This window comes from Mercurialis annua, linkage group LG4 (genome assembly GCF_937616625.2).
Source record: "Mercurialis annua linkage group LG4, ddMerAnnu1.2, whole genome shotgun sequence".
NCBI lineage: Eukaryota > Viridiplantae > Streptophyta > Magnoliopsida > Malpighiales > Euphorbiaceae > Mercurialis > Mercurialis annua.
The window spans coordinates 34,809,235-34,825,724 of NC_065573.1; the positions used below are offsets into that span (position 1 = coordinate 34,809,235).

General features: G+C 30.5%; 3 protein-coding genes across 3 annotated transcripts; 1 reads left to right on the forward strand and 2 right to left on the reverse strand.

Moving 5' to 3' along the window:
* The first annotated feature begins 1,230 nt into the window (after positions 1–1,230).
* On the forward strand, positions 1,231–3,821 carry LOC126677651 (uncharacterized). Its single transcript, XM_050372375.2, has 6 exons — positions 1,231–1,556; positions 1,882–2,004; positions 2,181–2,351; positions 2,431–2,512; positions 3,172–3,236; positions 3,337–3,821. Exons 1-6 carry the CDS (start codon positions 1,275–1,277, stop codon positions 3,643–3,645), a joined length of 1,032 nt encoding a protein of 343 aa, XP_050228332.1. The 5' UTR covers positions 1,231–1,274; the 3' UTR covers positions 3,646–3,821.
* Positions 3,822–4,101: 280 nt separating this feature from the next.
* Positions 4,102–5,986, reverse strand: LOC126677650 (protein trichome birefringence-like 19). Its single transcript, XM_050372374.2, has 2 exons — positions 5,487–5,986; positions 4,102–5,006 (listed from the first exon to the last, which is right to left on the reverse strand). Exons 1-2 carry the CDS (start codon positions 5,952–5,954, stop codon positions 4,221–4,223), a joined length of 1,254 nt encoding a protein of 417 aa, XP_050228331.1. The 5' UTR covers positions 5,955–5,986; the 3' UTR covers positions 4,102–4,220.
* A 4,140-nt stretch (positions 5,987–10,126) lies between these two features.
* Positions 10,127–14,180, reverse strand: LOC126677648 (protein trichome birefringence-like 19). Its single transcript, XM_050372373.2, has 2 exons — positions 13,585–14,180; positions 10,127–11,105 (listed from the first exon to the last, which is right to left on the reverse strand). Exons 1-2 carry the CDS (start codon positions 14,065–14,067, stop codon positions 10,269–10,271), a joined length of 1,320 nt encoding a protein of 439 aa, XP_050228330.1. The 5' UTR covers positions 14,068–14,180; the 3' UTR covers positions 10,127–10,268.
* Between the last annotated feature and the right edge of the window lie 2,310 nt (positions 14,181–16,490).

Here is a 16,490-nt window from a genome sequence, read left to right on the forward strand (position 1 = left end):
TGGTATAATTGTAAAGGAAGAATGAAACTAAAAGAAAAGAACATTCAATTTTTTTTAGTAAGTATCCAATGTCTTTTAATCTAGTTTTTGGATAAAAATTATTCATGGTCTGAACACTAAATTCCATGTATGATTTGTAATAGGCTTAATCATCAAAAAGACCTCGACCTTTTAGCCCCTTTTCACTTGCACCCTGACGTTGCAATTTTGTCTATATCACCCTAATTTATACCTTTCGTTTCCAATTATACCCTAAAAAACTAAATTAACCTTTTTTCACTAGAAAAAATATTAATTTGATCCTTCATTTTTAATTTATTTTCTGAAATGTATTTAATATATTAAAAGTGAAGGATCAAAATGACATCTCATATAAAAAGTGAAGAATCAAAATGGCTTTTTTTTCTAGTGAAAAAGAGTCAATTCAGTTTTTAGGGTGTAATTGGAAACGAAAGGTGTGAATTAGGGTGATATAGACAAAATTGCAACATCAGGGCGCAAGTGAAAAGAGGCTAAAAGGTCGGGATTTTTTTTGGTGATTAAACCTTTGTAATAACATATAGGACATGGAATATGAAGATGCTAAAATCTACATACAGCTAAAGATATAATTTGAAGAAATTGTTCAACATTTAATCATTATTTTTCTAAATTTTGTATATCTATTTTTTAGCTAGCTCATATATTCATTCTATTAGTGATTCTATTAATTTTGAAATTAATTTGTCTGCCAATGAAATAATTTTTTTAGGTATTTAGTTATTTGATGGTGTTATAATGTTATTATTTATTGGTGTTTATTTTATTATATAAGAAATTAAATATTACTAAAATAAAAATTAAGAAAGTTAGTTAAATATCATTTATAATTTAAGAATTGTGCTTATATATTTGTAGTGCACTCAACTAACTTCTATTAGTTGAGGATTCAGTTAAAGAATAATTATTGGGTACAACGGTTGTGCCATGTTATTCGTGCAACAAACCAATCATGCGCTAGTCATGTGAAAAAATTAATGATAAAAAAGTGATAATTAAAAGATTTCATATCGCAAATCCTCATTTACTTGTTGTGAAAATGACGTGGCGCAACGGTTGTGTGGCGCAATGTTAAAAGTTTAGAGATTTAATCAAACAAAATTAAAGTTTGTGGATCTAATTTAAAATATATTCAAGCTCAGGGACCGTTTTATAACATTTGCTAAAAAAAGCATACTCATCTGAGGCAACCGGTACAGAAAAGATTGGCACAGAATTAGTTTTGTAAGGGAAAAATGGCAGGATTACTGCAATGGGCAGCAGACGTAGTTGGAGCTCGCAATACCCACGAACTAGTTGACGATGAAATCCCAATAATCTTCACTCAAGACCAACAAAATTATGTTCATCAATTAGATCAAAAGGCCTCGTCTTTAAGCCGTTCGATTCAAGATTTACGCCTCAGATTGCCTCCACCGGATATCTCTCAACGTCTCCCTCATCTTCTCGCCCATTCTTTAGCTTCCAATGCTGCTCTTGCTTTGCAATTGAATGCTCACTCTTCTACTAAGGAACAAGTAATGGGCTTTCATTATTTATCTTTTTTTTCTTTCAATTTTTGGGTGATGATTGTGATTGATTAAAATTTAGCTCTGTTTGAAGAATTTCATGATTTTATCATATGGGATTTTCTGGGTTTTAGTTCTGTTTTTATCAAATGCTTTTTTTTTTTAATTTGTATATATGGTGATTACACTTTTTTGGATGGTTTAATTGTGCAATAGCAGGGTATGATGAGTTTAACTATGTGCATGGGATTTGAAATCTGGCCAATCCCTATTTCAACGGTTAATTTGTCTAATTTTACATCTTAATTATAATTTCGATTGGTTGTTGTCCCAGGTTCAATTGAGAGAGGTAACTTTGCTGGAAGAAAATGCTGCATATGAGAAGGCTATATCTAATTGTGAGAATAGATTGCAAGAGAAACTGCAGGAAGCTGATTTGCTTCAGAGGAAGTTACAGGTTGGGGTTTATAATTGCCCGTGCCTATTCTTATTCTTTGCTCGACTTTGATACTTGCATCCCGTATTAGCATAAGAGTGAACATTGTTGTTTAGTGGAATCTCACTAGATTTACGAGCAGCCTTTTCTTTTATTTTGGCTGTATGTTTGATGTTTAGTTGTGTTGTTGGTGTTAGGAAATGGATGATGATGAAGAACAATTGAGGCAAGAGCTGGAAAATGCAGAATTGGCGTCAGACACAAATCAGTCTAGAAGACCTGGTGAAACAGAAGTTGAAGCTGGACCAGATACACAAGTTGCAAAATCCACTTTATGGGAGAAGTTGGAGAAGAAGAAAGAAGAACTGGTACGTTGTTCCTTCTCTTGCTAATATTTTCCTTACCATAGTTTCTGTTATTGGTGCTGAACATATGCATGAACTTCAGAATTCAATGGAAGAAATTGTTCGAGATTTTGAGAAAAAATGGGCACAAGTTCAGGATAGTGCATTTAGGCAGCCTACACCAGGTATTTCTTTTGTGCACCTTGTCGCTGCTCAATGTGTAACTCTTAAAGAAAGTTGTGAGATTTGTATGAATGCACAGTCACTTAAATGACTATTTTGCTAAAACGCATAGAAGAGTTCAAGATTAGGCTTCCGGTTCACATTGTCTCCATTTGTATAAGAAGATTATGTAAAGGAGTATGTTACAATGGAAACGCCAAAACAATTTTCTTACAAGAATATGTTGTAAATTTAAAGTTCTGGGTTTTTCAGGTGTTTTTAAAAACGAAAACGAAATTCCAAGATGTAGGACTCGACGAATTTCCGTATAACATGAGTTTTAAGTATAGGAGATAGAAGAAAATAATTTCCTCAATTAGAACAAATTTAGGCATTTACTGCTATGTCTATTTCATAACATCCTCTTTAGATCACATTCAAGAAAGGGTATCCCAGAGGTTCAGCTTTAAAGTATTTTATGCTTAGATTTGTATGATTTGATCATGCATGGTAATCTTCTGCCTTTTTCATCGACTGGTCAATGGTCATTTCGTCTTTGTATATCCTAAGTTAATGTTTTGGTTACATGTATGATGAGCAAACCTACATGATCAATGAAAAACATTTTTATATCCATGAACTCATGCAAGGGAATTTGACCAGAGTAATTATTTGTTTGTAGTTCAAAGAGAAAAGATATTGGATAAACAACTTCACAGCTCAATTGAGCAACTAGCAGCAAAACAGGTAATGTTTACAAGCTATTATAGATTTTCAGTTTTCTTTCTATTTCTGAGTAGATCTTGTAAAAAGACAATATTTGACGGATGTAGTGTTCTTATTTCAGGCACAAGCTGAGGGACTGGTCAGCGAAATCCATTTGAAAGAGATGGAGCTAGAAAAGTTAAATGGATTGTGGAAGCAGCTTGAGATTGGCAATGCAGATGCTAATAATGCTAGGAATCGGTTTGGAAGAAGCAACTCGGGTAGGGGGTCGTCATCATCATCTTCTTCTTTGGAGTATGTTGCTGACAAGCTTCCATATTCTTGGAGTGGTCGAACAGAACAACAGCAACGGCTCATGCTATTGAGGTCGTCTTTTGTCATCTACATTCTGTTTTTGCATGTTTTGGTTTTTATCAAGATTTCATTTTGACTTGGCATGTACATACCTTTTGCTTTCTTAAAAATATATATTCTGGTCATGATATTCTTTCTATTACTACTGGACCAGGTCTATTATGTATATTGTATAGAACTTAGTTTAATGTTTTTGTAACTGAAAAATCCAGTTGTATTAGAAGCACAATATAGTTTGCTCTTCCTACTGAATTTATTTCCATAATAACCAGCATCTTTCACATGCCACCACGTTCCTGCTGCATTTATCTTCATTCTAGCTAGCATAGATCCAATGGCGACGTCAAGATTGTTGTCGTCCTAGGCTAACCATCATAGTAGCTGAATAGAATGCATTCACTGGTTCACATGTGTTCCGGCCAAAGATGCATCACCTGACACCACAGAAGTAGACACCCCGATTGAGAATCGCTTTGTGTTCCCATGAGTAAATTTCTTGCAATAATGCTATCTTAAATATTAAAAAACTGTATGTTTTAATTACATATAAATAATAAATCAATATGATAACAGTAATAATAACATACTCAAGACTCAATAATTTTGACAACAAATTATAGTAACAGTAGACTCATATCAAAACACTAAAGATTACACATTTCTCCGAGCTTCCCTTTTCATCATATAAAGCAGAAACTCGTTCCAAGTATCAATAGGACCAGGCAAGCACCAGTGAACACAATCTGCCACCGTCTTATTCCGATCCGGAGAAATTCCGTGATAATTCGGATGACCATCAGGCCGTAGCACCATTGCTTCTGTAGTAGATAACAGCCTAAATATTAAACCATTCTTTTTCCCTTCTTTCTCTGCTTTCCTCAGTTCCTCAACTTGTGTCAAGTATAATTCCAACTCATACCCCTCTAATTTCATTTCTTCACTAGTAAACGGCCTTGTTCTCGCGCAATTCCCACCTGCATTCCATGCCCCATTTTCAAAATGCGAGGGTGAATATGTCCTTAAAAATGTTACACCTTTGTACCCTTTCAGCCTCTGAAGAGTCCTGAAAGCAGTCCTGAAGGCCATTCTGTAACCATAGTAGTTAGTGACATCAGTTATATTTGCATTATCACATTTGTGACAACCTTTGATTTCACCGTTCATGTAGAATGTCATCGGACGAAAGAACCATTGTCCGGCAGATATGATTACGTAATCAAAACTTTCGATGTGATTTGCCCATGATTCGTCAGGTGTGTCTAGATAAAGATTCATCAAGTTGTTGAGAGAATGGCCGTCCGGATCGGCATCGCAGGATTTAACTAAAAATGGTGACCATAGTGTAGATAAAGTGAAGTTGTAAGCAGAGTATAACCAATATTTGAAATAAGCTGTGTCTGTTGTGTACATGTTAGAAACATCCTTAGGATGTGCCACCTGAAAGAAAAGCAAGCGAAGTAAGGTCATGTTTGGTTCGTATAAATGATATGGAATAATATGAAAAGTTATTCCTAGCTTTGCTTCAATTTTTTGATAAATAAGTAGTCATTCTCTGGAATTATACTTCTGGAGTCTTTTGTAGAAAAGTAGTCCACCAAAATATAAAACTGAATCTTTCTAAAAAAGAACATCAAATATTTTTATATCAATCGACACTTCAGTTAACTAAAATTACAATTTGTTTGATTAAGTTTGGTTCATTTCATGTAAATTCAAGTCAAAACTAATTAATATTCGAATTTAAACCAAAACTAAAAACCAATTTTTTTACTATTTCACATCCAATTTTTTCCTATTTTAATTAACTTAGAATAAATTTCAAATGTTAGTTAGAGGCTATTAAAAAGTGAAACCGACAAGTTTGATACGTTGAATCATGCTTAATAACGTAACGAATACAAGTAATCGAGAACTTACATGAGCAAGAAGACACAACAATGATTGCATTTGGTTCCTCCCGACAGAATCACCCACAAACGCCATTGATTTCCCTCTAACAAGCTCCAAGAACTGCCTCGCATCAAAGAATGGTAACTCACAATCGTCCGGTCTCCATCTCCATTTCATAAAATCTGTGTCAGGTCTCCCAAATTTCATGCAGTTTTGCTGGTCAATCATCAGATTGCAACTTGCATTTGTATAGTAAGCAGGCCCTTTCGGATACGGAACCCATTGCCCTGTAAATATGTCACATTCCTTCAGTTTTTCTCCGCTAATGATCAAGTCGCTGATATTGACATTTGACGACGGTTTTAGAGGCGGTGGTGGCGGATTCTTTAACAGAAAGAGAGGGATTATGGTGAGAAAAAGCAGTGAGAAGGGTATCAGGAATAGCCTGGTGTTGGTGTTCTTTACAGTAGAGTACTCAGTGGAGTGGAACTTCATGGTGAAGTTGATTGAGGTATATTTTGTATTTGTGCTATTTTATATGGGTGAAATAATAAATTATATGATGTGGCATATTTAAGTTTTGCATATGGTGATGATAAATGATAAGTTATTACACTTTTTTTTCATTTTATTTTTTAAGTTTTGCTTCATATATTAAAAAAAACAATTATTAAAAAAATTATAACTTTATTCTTATGTTTTTTCTATCAAAACAAATATTTATTGCTTTATTTATATTTTATTAGAAAATTATATCTTGAAAGATAATAATTTAAATAGTAAAAAAATATATACTATAAATGAGAATTCTTAATCATAATAAATTTGAAAAAGGTTTGAGTGTAAGAGTTTGCATTCGGTATTTAGATTTTACAGCGAAAATATCAAAACCGGTCATTTTGAAAAAAAAAAAACAATTGAATCAATTAAGAGGAATATAATTCAGCTTGGTTCGGGTTTTTTTTACTTAACTAAAATACCAATAAAATAAAATAAAATGTAAAAAATTGCGAGATGTTAAAATAAAAAGTAAATTTTTAGATTATATCTATCTATCTATATCTATACTATATATAAAAGCACGGATGGGGGGGGACAGGCACTTTTACCTAATAGCCCTTTCTAATTCATAAATTAATAGAGGTTTTATGGTCATTGTCTAAATAATTTAATAATATGAATTAATAACATCGATTTTAAATAAGAAGTTTAAGTTGAGTAAAACATCTAATTATAGTGTTAATTGATAACATAGAATCCCATTAATTTCAAATCTCTTTTTTCCATGTATGGAATATGACCAAATTGTAAACTAATAAATAGGCAGTGCCTTAGACTCGCAGTCATCAATAATTATATATGATTCATATATTATTATATTATTATTTGATTTAATGTTATGCCAATCATAATTAAATTAATATTACAACTTCAAATTCTAGAATTAATATAGTCATGTATTAATAGAAATGTATATACAGGTAATACTGTTAAATACATCGAGTGTCTACTTAAATTTTGAGTAAAAAAATAAAATTTATAATTATTAAAAATAATTAATAACTAAATATAATAATAATATTTTGACGAGTCACACTACGAGCCACGTGTGAAACACGTAAAGCGACACTAGTCATAATAAAAGATGAAATCATTTTAAGACAACTTTACTAAAATTTAAAACTGAACCAAATTAACTTTTTATGAAATTTAAACTAAGTGAACCGGACCGACTATGTTTGGTTTGATCCTCTTTTCGGTCAATCTGGTTTGATGCACATTATTATTTGAGTGTATTAACCGATGACAAAAATCTTAATAATTAGATTAGACTGCAAGAGATTTTAGTAGTGAAGTGTTTAGTATAAATCACAACCTTTATTGGTAAGGCATCATGCTCACTAATTCAATACTAACTAATTAGTAACAGTTCTTTTTCCTTTTCATTTGTATCTTTCTTTAAAGATTAGACTATTAAGTTGTAGACTAATATGTTTTTTTAATTATAAATTCATGCATGACATTGACATTGAAACTAATATTTAGCAATTTTTTGGAGCTATTAAAAACATATTATTATAGTTTAACCGACAAATTTCAAATTATTAATTTATTGTTAAAATTAAAAACAATAAACTATAATATCAAGAGATCTTTAATCATGATCTAGTAAGCTTTAATTTATGAACTTGGTGAATTTCAAGTTCGATACCCAATAGAAAAGAAAAGAAACTCGAATTATGAGTTCCACGTGTGCACTCGGTTTATTTTTTTGGTACAGGGTACATGAGGTGTCCTGAACGGGTCTCAACTATGAGACGGCACCTTTAAGCCTTCCACATTCAGACTAATCCCCACTCGAGCCGGGTAGGTCCCTTTCGGGAGGCAAAACTCTGGCCCCAAGTTTTAAACGGCTGCATACATGAGTACGGTTCGAACCCGCGACCTCACTTAAGCTAGAAGAGTGCCTTACCTAGAGGTGGCCATGGGCCGGGTCAGCCCGTGAACCGGCCCGGAACCGGCCCGGTCAAACCCGGCCCGGAACCGGTCAAACCCGGAACCGGACTAAAACCGGCCCGGAACCGTACGAATGGCGGTTTCGGGCCGGTTCCAGATTTGTTGAACCGTGAACCGGCGGTTCCGGGTCGGAACCGGCGGTTTAAGAGTCGAACCCGTTGATAAAAAATATATATTATATATTTGAAATACATATTATATCTTTATTATATAATATATTTATTTTTACAATAAAATATATGTTATATTTGTTTTATTTAAATTTTTGGTTAATATTTTAATTTTTAAAACAAAATTCTTTATTTTCTTATAATATTAACTCCGTGAGTTATTTTATTGTTAAATTATATTTTTTAGTAATTAAATTTTAAATTGTTTTTCTAAACCGTCCTAAACCGGAACCGGAACCGTCCGGTTCCGAACCGTCATGGAACCGTCTCTTAGGCGGTTCCGGACCGGTTCCACTTTTTCTTGAACCGTGACCCGGCGGTTCCGAACCGGAACCGCCGGGTTATGAACCGTGCCCACCTCTAGCCTTACCAACTCATCTACGGAGCGAATATAACTACTAGAAATTTACTAAAAATATACTACTATTCTAAATCGTCCCAATTTCAAATTCAAGCTATTAATTAGTTATCAAATTAAATTTAAATATTAAAATACTCAACTTGATATGTTCGTAAATCTAATAAGAGTATGACATTTACGTTTTAGCCTTTATAACTACACATTACAATACCAATGAGCTGTTATTCAAATACAGGAGCGGATCCAGAGGAGTCAAGAGGGTTGACTAATTTTTCTCGTCGGAAAAATTTTAAAAAAATGAAGGCATTTTTTTGTAGGGTAAAAGTGTTAGGGGCGGTTTTTTTTGTAGGTACGGTTTTAAAAGTGCAAATTACCACATTTACACCTTGTTTATTGTCATTTGATTTTTTTTTAGATAACTGAATGCGCAAATTTTGTCCCTTCTAAGTTGGAGTCCTGGTTCCGTCCCTATTCAAATATTATAAGTGTTCAACAGCATTGTATGAAAATTATGAATTCAATTCTTTCCACAAGCATTTTCCTTTTCATGATGATAAAAAAAAAAGCAATATATTACAGATATATTTTGACATTTATATTAAAAATTTAGTCTTAAAGCATTTATAAAAATGTTAGAATCAAACCGAATCGAGCTAAATTCTCAATTATTTTACCGAATTCAAAATCAAGCTATTTAAAAGTAAAAAATTAATCAAATTGAGTTTTGACCCAATAGTTTAAAAAATGAAAGTTTTAAATTTTAAATTTTAGAATCGAATCAAGTTCGAATTTAACATTATTTCGATTCAATTCGACTACATCCATAGGTATGTATATATTTAGTTCAATACATTGTTTGTGAAGTTGGAAATGATTGTTTTAAGAGAAGTAGTAACATTGCATTGCTTGAGTTGAGCGTGGAAACAAGAATTGTGGTAAAGTATAGCTTAAAAATGGAATTAGAAACTCTTTTGAAACTAGCAATGATGTAAAGTTGATGAATAGTTTGAGACAATTGATAGTGGTTAGGCTGAAAGGTTTCTTGAGATGTAAGTAGAAGATTTGGGTTAATGCTAAGTGATTACATTGGCATGGCTTAGGAGTGAAGTCTATTTCTTCATCATCCCAATTTCCACATCTCTCAATTCTCTAGTGCCAGCTCAGTGAAGGCATTCTCATGTGGCCAATTTCTGTAATTACTTAGATGAACATATAAGGGTGTACAAAAACCAAATAAATCAAATCAATAAATTCAATTTGATTTAGTATTTATATAATTTTATTTTGTTTCATTTTAAATTTTTGTTCATTGCCGGGAAGCTTCTTATTCCGAACCGGTTCAGTATCTTTATAATTTTGATTAGATTTAATTTTAAAAATAAAAATTTAATTTAATTTGATTCGAAATTATTCATATGTAGCTTTAAGTCTTACGTAATAAAGCAATAATCCAAAGATATAGTTTGAAAGTTTGTATTACACTATTGTAAAATAATATATTATCGATTTTATCATTTAAAGATGAATATAGCAATTGTCTTATGGCAGGCGCGGACTTAATAAATGATTGACAAATTCCAGACTAATCTCCTATATATATATAAAAAAATCATCTCCAATTTCATCAGAAAAAATTGATAGCGACTTTTATTGATGATATTCTCGACGGAAATAGAAAGGATATCGGTAATGCCAGAACCTAAATAGGATAATAAATAATAAACTACATAGTTTAAAAACAAAAATAGAAAAAAAATCAACTTATCTTATTCTAATTTTCCTATCACTTGAATAGAGCCTAAGATCTTCATATGAAACCTCATCATCATGATCACCTTCCATCTTCAACATCTCAAGCAAGAAATCACTCCACGTGTCAATAGGTCCAGGTAGGCACCAGTGTACACAATCATTATACATCGCCACTTTTTCATTGGCTCCATGCCCAAATCTACTAGGATGTCCATCTGGCCTCAGCAACATTGCTTCTGTAGTGTCAATTAACCTAAATTTCAACCCCCTTTTTTTCCCTTCAATTTCACCAATCTTAAATTCTTCCAATTGTGCCCTATAAAGATCCAAATTTAGACCCTCCAATTTAGTCTCATATCTTTTAAAGGGCCTTGTTCTTACACAATCACCTCCCTTATTGAATTCCCCATTTTCAAAGTGTGAGGGTGCAAATGTCCTAAGAAAAGTTATGCCCTTGTAGTTTTTTAAATTATTAATTGCCCTAAAAGCAGTTTTAAATGCTTTTTTGTACCCATAAGACATGGGCAGATCAGTCACATTGTCTAGTTGGCAATATCTGCAGGCAGTAATCTGGTGGTTTTCGTAGTAGACACTTGGCCGAAAGAACCAATGGCCAGCACTTATGATTAAGTAATCGAATTCTTCGATCTTGGTCGTCCATTCTTCATCAAATTCATCAAGGTAAAGATTGAATAGGCCGGTGTTTGTTGGCCCATTGGGCTCTTCTTGTTTTGCCTTGACCAAATGTGGTGACCAGAATGATGCCACGGTAAAATTATAGGATTGGTACCTCCATCTTTTGAATTGTTCATCTGATGTGTATGAAACATCAATTGGATATTCCACCTGGAATATTTAAATGTCATTAGATGATTATTAGTTACAAAATGGAAATTGAGTGCTAGTTCTTCATTTATTTAAATATGTAGGAGGCTTACATTAAAAGAACTTAAATTGAAAAGTGTACTACCACTGGCGCAAAAAGGATATTTGTAGATCGGAAAATTTTAAATAAAATAATAAAAGAACTGATTATTAAAAGAAATTGAATTGAGACAATTAAAAAAAGAATATTAAAAGAGATGAAAAAAATTAAGTTAAACTAATTTGCTATTTATTTCTAAAAGAGATGACGGTATACTTATTTATGGGCTGAGTTTAGACGAGTTTGTGCAGGACTTACAAAACCTATCTTTGAATGCAATCTATTCGTGTTTAATATTTATTGTCAAATTCAGTTTATATATTACATAATGCAGATTCAAAATGGATTTTTTTGAATGTATATAGAAATTTAATTAAAAATAAAAATTCAACCATGCACATAAAAAAAATGTAGATCTAATACGAACTCGATCTTGAGCCAAACTTAATTAAAAATAAGCATTCAACTTCATTTCAAGCGGATCGGATTGAATAAAAAAATAAGTATTTAAACTTAGTTCAAACGGGCTGGATAAATATTCAACCCAGCAAGAAGCCCTAGTAGCGGCCCACCCTAACAATAAATAGTTGTATCATCTTATTTAAGTCATTAAAAGATCAGAAAATTACTCCAATCTTAACCAATTACTAACAATTGCTTTTTAAAAGAAAGCTTCCCACTCTTGTTTGATTATGAAATTATGATAAAAAAAATATTGAAGTACAAAGTTTATTTATAATGTCCTAAATTTAATATAGATTTACAAGAAAAATAAATGGTACCTAAGTGGGTTTGTTTTGTTTTAATCAATGAGCAAAATTTGGTTCTACCACTTTTGGTTGGAATTTTGTTTTGTGGTGGTTAATTAGAGGGTTTAGCCATCTAATGCAGAAGTAACTAAACTTCCATTAATTGAAGTCTTTGGATATTAATTAATAAATAAATAAATAATTAGACAATCAATATGTGATTTTCATTTTATTTTAAGATGAGAGTCATCAATTTTCTAATCAAACAAAAGTTATTGTATGAGGCATAAATTTTCAGAAAAGGAAATAACACCTACTAATAGAATACTTCAGTACAATAATGACATTTTATTATTGTTTTAGACCCACAAATCAAATATAATTTTATACTTAATTTCTTGTCAAATTATGATAACTGACAAATTAATCACTATGCAATATGTATGACTAATTGCGTACCACGTCTAATCTCAGTTATGATGATGAAAAACTATTAGATAAGTATGCAATTAGCCAATAATGCTGGCACGACTGTGATTGAGGAGATTCATAATCTTTCCATATATGACATGCCAACAACATTTATAATCTTGTGAGTTTGCCCCAATTTTAAATTAAAATTCATTTAGAATCAAGTAATTAGCTAAAGTAAAATTAAATCAACTAAAATGAAGTGAATTTATAAATACACCAAATATAATTATATTTTTATTTATAAATAAATTTCACAAAATCTCAAAACATTCTTGAACCAAACACACCATTAGTGGCATCCACTACCTATAATTTTTAATCACAAAATTCATTTGGTCAACTAACCTATAGAAAATCACAAATATTAGTTGAGCTGAGATCTAATACATTTGGGAAATTCGTATTAATTTAAAAGATACTACTATTCTTTACAAAAGTTTATATAAAAATGTGTAAGACAATTAATTTTTGGATTCTCCTTTAAATTCTTAAAAAGTTTGATTCTTTGCTTTTATCTTAAATTGATTACATTAGGATTTCAACTGGACTCGATTAGAATGGGCAAGACAATTAAGCATACTTTCTTAGGTAGTCGGATTGTTTTTCTTTTGAGTTTTAAATAATACACATATACGTTATCAAATATTTAGTTGTCGTTGCTAACTAATTATCGTACCCTCAAATTTATCCTATTCTTGCCAATCACAACTAGTTTCACTTTTAAAAAAATTATTATAAGAGTTTTAAATTCAAACCGTCACTTTATGGTGAATGTAAAACAATAAGTCGCTCATGTTATGTAACTCACAGTTTTTTTAACAAGGTTAACGAAATAAAACATTAGAGATTTATAATTTTAAAGTTAATAATCAACTAACCGCCTTTTAAATTTTTTTAATTAATATGTTGTATTAATTAATCCAAATTATGCATGTACTACTCATTTTTAATATGTGCTATAATCACTTTATCTTCTTATTTATACTATTAATTTATAAAATTTGTCCCCCTTTAAAATAATTTCTGACCTCTTTCCTAACACTTGTGGTGAAAATTATAGACACACTAGACAATTTCATAAAAAAAACAAACAAACAATATTTAGCTGCATATAGTTCAAAAAAAATGGAACATTATAGAGGATAGTAAAGGAAATGAATAAGGAATTAAAGTTTACCCTGGAGAGAAGACAAATCAAGGATTGCATTTGGTTTCTAGCAATGGAATCACCAACAAAAGCCATAGATTTTCCTCTAACAATCTCCAAAAACTGAGAAGGATCAAACACAGGCAGCTCACACTCATCAGGTTTCCATTTCCATTTCATAAAGTCAGTGTCAAGCCTTCCATATTTCATGCAATTCTGATGCTCATGAATTGCCCAACATGTTGTATTTTTGTAGTATGGAGCTTCAGGATTTGCTACCCATTCTCCTCTGAATAAGTCACATTTTTTCACTTCCCCATAATGACCCTTGGAATGATCATATGAAGATAAAGAAGCAAAGGGTATTGATGACTTTGGTTTTTTCTGCAAAGGATGCCCTAATGAAGGGTAACATAGAGGAATGAGTGTGAGAATTAGGGCAAAAGTTACTAGTAAAATTATTGAAATTGGTATTTTGTGTAGTTTGTGTGGTTTTCCAAAGAGAAGCTCCATAGCATATTGAAGCTTCGTTTGATGATCAATATGTAGAAGAAGAAAATGGGAGAGAGAGACCTTATGATTGATATTTATAGGACTAGTTCAAGATGCAAGTTTGGTATATCATATAAGTTTTTTTTTTTTGATAAAATGATTTTATTAAGCTCACCCACAAGGAGTGGGAGGCAAAAAAAACAGAGACGGATCATTTGAACCGTACTCATGTATGCAGCCGTTTAAAACTTGGGGCCAGAGTTTACCTTCCGCCAGGGACCTACGCGGCTCGAGTGGAGATTAGTCTGAGTGTGAAAGGCTTAAAGGTGCCGTCTCATAGTTGAGACCCCGTTCAGAAAACCTCATGCACCCTGTACCAAAAAAAAAATCTAATATGAGTCTGTTTACTCCCTTACTAGCAAGTAAAATTTCCTCCAAAGACTAATTAATTTTAATTTAATTGATATTGGAATTATTTTTTGGACTAATGTGCTCTCAAAATTGAGTTTATTGAAGTCTAATTCAACAAAAAATTATTGTAAATTAATTTAAAGACAAAAATATTAAGGCGTCCTCTAATTTTATTTTTAAAATATTTAGATCTCTGAAGTTTGAACTTATACAACCCGATCTTTTAAAAGACCAAGTTACGCCAAGTTTTTTCATTAAAAAAAGTTAGATCAAATTTGAAATTGTATCAAATATATTTTTGTACTTCAAATGATAAGAAAAAAGTTGTCCAAATTGTTTTGTTGAGAATTCTCTAAATGTTTCAATTATTATTAAAAAAAATACTCCCTCCATCCTAATAGAGTTGTCCACTTTAAAAAATATTTTTATCTCAAAACTCTTGTCCACTTTAAAAAATTAACTAAATTTTGCATTCAATTTTTCTATATTACCCCTATTTAAAATATCCTAATGAATAAATTGAAAATGTACCCTATATTAAATAAAGGTATGAAAAGAAAAGTAAAACAAAATTTATAAAATCTATAAACAACAATTACTTTTTTTAGACTGTGTAATAAAGAAAAAATGAACAACTCTATTGGAACGGAGGAGTTCATACATTGTTATGTGTGTTGGTAAATATTTTTTTGTATATGTGTTTAAATGAGATTGCGGGTCAACTATATACAACCATTTAACATTGGGATTAGAATTTTCTCTCACAAAACTGATTTATCTGCCTTGAGCGAAAATTAATCTACACAAAAAAGGTTTAAAAGTATAATTTTATAAATGAAATTTGTACATAACATCTCAGGTATTTTATACTAAAATAAAATAAAATATCTGATGTCTCCCATATATGTCATATTGTAAATTAGTCACTTATATTAAAACTAAACAATATAATTCTCTTTTTTTAGTTTTCGTCAACAATTCAGTCCTTTATCTATTTTTAGTATTAGTCAACTTAGTAAAAGGACTATATTAAAAAAATAAATTTTATCCTAAAATTTATATTTTTATATGTTTAAATTAAAATCATTAATTTATGAAATTTAGTGAGTCAATGACTTTAATTTAATTTTTAATATTTATTTTATTTTGAATTTTTAAAGTTTAAATTTTTTAAGATTTAAAAACTAAACGAAGTAAAAGAAATTAAAAATTAAAACAAATAAAATCAAATAAATTGATTTTATTAAACAATTGCATTTCATCAAATTATAATTTTGTTTTATATTTGTATTAAAAATAAACTTAAGGATTAAATTGAAATTTAATTTTTTTTATTCAGTTTATAATACTAAAGATAGACATAAGGACTAAATTTTTGACGGAAACAAAAATACAAGATTGTATTATTTGGATTTAAAAAAAAATGTGAATAATGATATATACAAGAAGATTCGGAATAATTTACTCAAAAAATTATGCACTAGCAAGTTAACTTATATCACATCTGATTAGATTTTATCAAATCTGAGTGGATCTTACTTTTAATTTACTAGTATCGAAAATATATCTTCAATTATAGTTTGTTTCAAATTTATTTTATAATTTCTATCTGTTATGTTGAAAGATTTAATTTAAAAAGGTGAATAATACAAATAAAAGTATAATGTAGCTATTTAACATCCTATAATAAATTAATTTCTAATTAGATAATTAAATAATAATTAATTAATTTATATTCATTAAGAATTTTAGTATTTATTCTTAATTATTTAATTTAAGGCTGAATATAAAATTATTGCAAGTTCATCTAAATTTTATAGTACCAATTATCTTTATTAGAGCCTTGCAAATATTTATAATTAATTATTTTAAATTGGCCTCATATCTTAAATACACCCATTTTTTAACCCTTTTTCAATCATACCTTGATATTAAAAACTAGTCAATTTTACCCTACTTCATTTTTTTCTCGTTTCAATTGTACCATTAACCATTAAATTGACCTTTTTTCATTTGACAAAAGTTCAAAAAAG